General features: G+C 47.2%; 1 protein-coding gene across 1 annotated transcript in view; it reads left to right on the top strand.

The window, feature by feature from the left end:
* Positions 1-6: 6 nt before the first annotated feature.
* LOC102033009 (aldo-keto reductase family 1 member B1-like) overlaps positions 7-6301 on the top strand; it is an 8520-nt gene continuing 2225 nt past the window's right edge. The window contains exons 1-8 of the mRNA XM_005425293.2: positions 7-53; positions 1259-1426; positions 1737-1853; positions 3144-3221; positions 3834-3956; positions 5038-5144; positions 5269-5350; positions 6079-6162. Of these exons, the coding sequence (XP_005425350.1) occupies positions 24-53; positions 1259-1426; positions 1737-1853; positions 3144-3221; positions 3834-3956; positions 5038-5144; positions 5269-5350; positions 6079-6162 (789 nt within the window). The 5' untranslated portion in view covers positions 7-23. The remainder of the gene's footprint in view (positions 54-1258; positions 1427-1736; positions 1854-3143; positions 3222-3833; positions 3957-5037; positions 5145-5268; positions 5351-6078; positions 6163-6301) is intronic.

The following is a 6301-nucleotide window of genomic DNA, read 5'->3' as shown; positions in this document are numbered from 1 at the left end:
TGCAGCTCTGCACCGGGGCCAGGATGCCCCTCGTGGGGCTGGGCACATGGAAGGTAACGGGGACAGCGGCCGCTCGCTCTCAGAGGGGCGGGCTCCGCGACCGGTACCATCTCCCAGGGAGGGGTCCGGAGCGCTCGGAGGTGGGCAGGGAGCGGGGACAGCTCGGTGACACATCCCCGCCGCCATCCCGCCCGGCATGCTACTGGGGATGCTCTGTCCCTCCGGTGGTCTCCGCAGGCACAGCCCCGGCTCTGCTTTCAAAGCCGCTTTCCCTGCCGTCCCCTCCTGCCGCGGGGGAGAGGTGACCCTTGGGTATTTCCAGCCTGGGAGAGGCGGCGGCTCCGTCCCTCCCGTAGCCGCCAGGGATGCGCGGATCCCATCCATCCACCCGTCCATCCATCCATCCCCTGCTATCCCGACCAGGCTCCCGCGGCTCCCCGGGCCCCTCTCCCTGCCCCTTCCCATGCCACTGCACTGGAGCCCCTCCCTGCTGCTCCCGTGCTGTGTAATCTGGGCGAGGTCCCCGGGAATCACCCGATGGCTTTAGAAGGCCATTCATGCGTTTTGAGCAAGTTCTGACAAAGAGGTTTGCACTGTTGTTACGGTGACTACAAAACCACTGATGTATACAATGCCTGGAAACGAACGTTGCTGGATTTGTGTGAACAAGATATGCCAACATTTCCTTGTGCACAGCTCTTTTACACGCCTTTGCAGGATGTAGAAATAAATAGAATTGCACGCCTCCTCTGTCTCTGAAGGAAGCAGCTGACATAAGGTTCCAATTACAGGTGGGATGTGCCCCAGGACAAGCTGGGCTAGAGCACAGTGTAACACTCCAAAGTGATGTGGATGACTAAGGTGTAGACCACTGCCCTCCCCGTAGGACTGAAATTGTCCCAGCTGGGCCATTTGACTGTTTCTCTTCTTAGACACAGCACTGGGAAGTGAGGAGTGTTGAGCAAGGGGCACTGCAGAGCTCCCTGGCATAAAACTTGGTTTTCCCTGGTCCATCTCTGGCAGTGCTGGGGGCTCTGCTCTACCTGGCTGTTGGCTGAGCCTGCTTGGGACTGGACTTATGGATAAATGGCTGGAGCCTGGCTTCAAACCCTGCATTTGTGAGATGAAGAGAGCTTTAAGAACATGGCATGGAAAAACTCTACTTAAACCCTCACTGCATGTGTTTCTTTAGTTGCTGGGTAACTAAGAAATGGCCTGGATGCTTTGATTTGGGATCTTCTTAACCTTCTTTTCCCAGTCTGCAGCTGGGCAGGTAAAAGCTGCAGTGATGGCTGCCATCGATGCCGGGTACCGCCACTTCGACTGTGCCTACGTGTACCAGAATGAGAGTGAGATTGGGGAAGGGATCCAGCAGAAAATCAAGGAAGGCGTTGTGAAAAGAGAAGATCTCTTCGTTGTCAGCAAGGTAAGGTGACCTAGGATCCAGGGGAAAGCTTTGTGTATGCATAGAGGGAAATTCAGAGTAGTGGGGAAAGGCTGTGTGCTATAGTGTGGAGTAATTAGGAGAATAGTTCAGGCCCATACTTGGTAGAATCTTTTTTTTTGTCACTTTATTTGGTAGAGTGTTATTTAAGATGTGTTCCACATTCTCCATTTTCATGGGACTGTTCAAAATACACGTTAAGTAGAAATAGCCCCAGAAATTGTGCTAGCTTTCTTCTTCAGGAAAGAGCATTAACCCAGGAGCTCACAGTCTGCCTTGTTTTTTTCTCTAGCTGTGGTCCACTTTTCATGAGAAGCATCTGGTGAAGGGAGCCTGCCAGAAGACTCTGGATGACCTGAAATTGGATTACCTGGATCTCTACCTCATGCACTGGCCTCTGGGGTTCAAGGTACAGTAGCAGCAGGGCCCTGGGTTTTCTCTCCTGGGAGAGCTCCTCAGCAGTCAGGAGCACTTGCAGAACCACTGCTGCTCCAGAAAGAGCCTGTGCCTGCTGTGCCAGCACTGCTCCAGTGCTGCCCACCCTGCCCTGCTGTGCCAGCACTGCCCCAGTGCTGCCCACCCTGCCCTGCTGTGCCCCTGATCTCTGCCCCAGAGCTGCCTGCACAGAGTCCTCTGCCCTCCTGATAACAGAGAGAGAGCCCCAGCAACAAGGTCAGGCTTCTGGCTGCAAGATTGACTCATGCTGCTTTGTTTTGGGCTAAATCATCCTTTCCTGCTTCGAGGGAAGGGAGGATGTACTTTGCTGCCTGACAGAAATTCTTTCCTCTGCAGGTTACAGAATCAGAGAACAAGAGAATGTTTCTGTCTTCCATTTCTTTCTTTAATCACTGAGTCCTTAATACTGTACAGATTGAGCTGACTTTTGCTGTAGGAGCCTTAAAGTTGTTCCACAGACCTTGGATTTCAAAAGGTGAGACTTTCTGACATCCATGTACATTAAATACATCTCACCCTTCATGTACTTCAAAGGATCTGATGTCTCAGTCTGTGTCTAGTCTTGGCTTTTTCTTTCTGCTGCAGACAGGTTAAAACCTCCATCCTATCTGTTGCTTTTGAGCTTGTCAGCAGTTTGTCACACTTGCAAAGCTGTCATGGTTAGTTTTATGTGAACAAAGAGCTTGAGTAAAAGTGTCATGGCAAAATACTCTGACAGCTGCACACTGGATGTGGAGCAATGTGCAGATGTGGGGTTCTATTTCTGAGTTTGTACATCTGGGGTGTTCTGATTTGCCACCAACTTAAGCTGAGGCTCCCCTCACAGGACACATGTGTGTTTACATAAAACCTTCTTCAGTAGATGTGGCTCAGCTTAAACCTGACTTAAATGTTCCTGGGACCTTAACAGATCCTTAAAAAAAAACTATCCCAGTTCTCTCTTAAATAGTAGAGGACTACAGGAAGCTTGTTTGTTCCACAATAAATAAATCAAGTACTTATCTGTATGTGTTTTAGTGAGTCACCATTTGCTTGGTCTAGGAGATACACTTGATATTCCTAGAATGATTCTGCATAATTCCTACTAGGAATGACTGCTGGCAAAAGTGCCAGGAACAATGTAGACAAATATTTTCTGTACTAGTAGCTAAAGCCATCACGGTCTTCAATTGTCTTGGTGTTAACTTGCCAATAAAAAGAGCGTTTAAATCTTTTTTTTTTTTTTTTTTTTTTTCACTGACAGGCAGGAGAAGAGCTGTTTCCTGCAGATGACAAAGGCATGGCTATACCCAGCAACACAGATTTTCTAGATACATGGGAGGTGAGTTCAGTCATGGTGGGAAATCATGTTTTCTGTTGCTGGCAACCTTTTCTATGCTTTCATTGCCTTGAGCAGCCACAAAGTTCTTATGTATTTATTGCACCATATACAGTGTAGCTTTTCAAAACATCCATGCTCAGTCAAGTTGGTAATCTTTAGTGAATCTGCAAGCCAGACTGCTTGACCATAACAGAACTGTCCTCACCACTCTTCTCACAGTCACTCTGCTGAAATAAATTAGGTTGTGATCATACCCACAGCCTGCACTACAGCCCTCTGGTGCTGGCTCAAGAACACATCATTGATTATCCTTATTTCCCATGTGAAAATAACTGAGAGACAAGTTCTGCCATCTCAAGAAAGGAGCCCTTGGGTTTGGGTGAGATGCAAGACATGGCACAAATACACCAGAGGTCACTCTCCCCCAAGAGACAATCTTGGCAGCTCCAAACAGTTGTCTTTCCTTGCCCATGAAGGGAAATGAATCCACAAAAGAAATAATTCCTTCAGGGCCTTGTATATAATCATATACAAGGCTATAATAATATCCTTAATACTTCCTTCAGGGCCTGTCTTGTACACTGGTGCTGACTGTGCTCCCCTTTCTGCCAGGCCATGGAGGAGCTGGTGGATGCTGGCCTGGTAAAAGCCATTGGAATCTCCAACTTCAACCATGAGCAGATTGAAAGAATCTTGAACAAGCCAGGACTGAAGCACAAGCCTGCAAACGTCCAGGTGAGCTGCAAAGTGACTGCAGGTTTTGTGGGATTATAAAGATCCAATTACAGCTGCATGAGGAGATGCGAAGAGGAAGAACAAAGCAGACACAGCACAGTTATGCCCTGTGATTATTTCTGAGTACTCATAAAGATGTTGTAGATCTGTGTTCTGATAGGAAATGAAGTTGTGGTACACAAATTACAAGAACTTCTTAAAATACTTGTTCTGTTATTAGTAATGGCATCAATCTGTTATTAATAGAAGATAATTGTTCACACAACATGTGGTTTTGTCATGCAGGAATCCACAATTCAGTCATCCAGTTAGAAAGGGAGGTCAGTTTTAACTTCTATACAAAATCAGCATTTACTGACAGACTAATGGCTTCCTGGTATCTACCCTGATTTATGTAAAATAAAAAATAAAGGGGTTTTATACACATATATATATTAAAAACCACCTATTCTTTGTCTGCATACAGCAGCCACTGCCCCTTTGTATTCAGGAGCTGCAGAAGTTTTTCCCTTCAAGGGGTCTTGGACAGGCTCAGACATCTCTTACAGTTCTGAATTCAGAACTTTTTGCATATTCACTAAGAGTACTGAGTTCCCTCAGTCTCCAGAGCCTGCCAGTCCTTCCTCTGCATGTAGTTACAAAAAAAAAAAACAACAGCATACCAAAAGGAAAAAAAAGCATCTTTTTCCTAACCTATGGCACGTGAGAAAGGGGCACCAATTCCTGAGAGGGGAGGAGAACAGAGCAGATGCAGCATGTCCTTCTCATCCCACTCCACATTATTGCTGAATATACAGGGCATTGGTGTTTTCAATATTCGCTAAGCTACTGCTTAGAAATGTGAGAAGGACCTCAGAACATGCCAAAGAACCCAGAGGTGAGACTTATGAAATGCTCCTTCTCCAGAGCAAAGACCCAGAGGTATACGAAATGTCACTGTGGAACACTAGAGCTGATATACTTTGCAAAGAGTGGCCCATGAGGACAAAGAGCAGCCTTTAAGGGGATTGTTATCATTAGGGGATAATCCCTGCAGTGAGTTACAGCGGGATTCTATCAATCTCTACTCTTCTGCTGGCAGATCGAGTGCAATCCATACCTTACCCAGGAGAAGCTGGTGAACTACTGCCAATCCAAAGGGATTGCTGTGACAGCCTACAGCCCCCTGGGCTCTCCTGACAGACCATGGTAAGGCTGCTTTGCAATTTGTGAGGGAGCTAGCATGGATAATGCTTGCAGCACTGAGACAGTGAGTGTACTATTAGCCATTGATCTCAAAACAGACTTCTGGTGTTATCTCTCCACTGTGTAGGGCTAAGCCTGAGGATCCTTCCCTTCTGGATGACCCCAAGATCAAAGAGATTGCAGCCAAGCACAACAAATCCACAGCCCAGGTAAATGGATGCCAGATGCTCATATCCTGCCCTTCTTCAGAGCTTGATCTGATATTCTTCCTATCAATTTATCTGACTTTTTTATTGCATTTTTCCTCCTGCAGCCAGTGAAGTCACAGCATATGTATTCAGTGACCATCTTCTGTTTATTCTTTCTGAAAGAAACAGTCAAGTTGCTCCAAAATAATAAAATGGAGGCTGTAATCATTTTCTGTCAGAATGTGGATTGAGTAATCCACATTTAGTGAGTGAGAGACTTTGAACTACACAGACTGTGGGTACCCCTTCCTGTAACACAGGACAGCTAATGCCAATGTAGAGGACAGGCTGGCTCTTTGTTCCCTGTCACCTGTGGTGAGAGGCAGCAGTGCAGGTTCTGTTTTCTGTGTGGCCTGCAATGCACAATCTCAGCTGTGCTCTGACTGTCATCGTGAAACATTTTATTGACCTGTCTTCAAGTGCTGGAATGTTTCAGCCTTCATCTCAAGTCCTCTTGCAGAGAATGAAATTTTGATAGAAGTCTGGGAGAGCAGGAAGGCTTGACTGGCCCAAACCTGGATGGGAAAGGAGCCCTTTCATGTGAGGCTCCATCACTTCCCACTCTGCTCCTCAAGCAGAGCAACCAGGGCTGCAGGGACAGGAACGATTGGAAACAGGGATAACAGCTGTTGGAACAGGCCCTGCTTCCTCCAGAGCAAGAGGAATGATTGAGTTGTCTGTCCTTGCAGGTTCTCCTTCGCTTCCAGATCCAGAGGAATGTGATTGTGATTCCCAAATCCGTCACCCCACAGCGCATTGCAGAGAACTTCCAGGTGAGGGATCAGGAGTGAACAGGAGCTGCCCCTCAGGGATGGCTTGGCTTCTCCCTGCACAGCAAGGGAGAAGATCCTTTATCATTCTTCCCTGCTCAGGCAAGAACACCAGGCTTTTTGTCTGTTTACACACTCTCCT

The sequence above is a fragment of the Geospiza fortis genome, unplaced genomic scaffold, assembly GCF_000277835.1.
Source record: "Geospiza fortis unplaced genomic scaffold, GeoFor_1.0 scaffold13, whole genome shotgun sequence".
Classification (NCBI taxonomy): domain Eukaryota; kingdom Metazoa; phylum Chordata; class Aves; order Passeriformes; family Thraupidae; genus Geospiza; species Geospiza fortis.
This window is presented reverse-complemented; position numbering and strand designations above follow the sequence as displayed.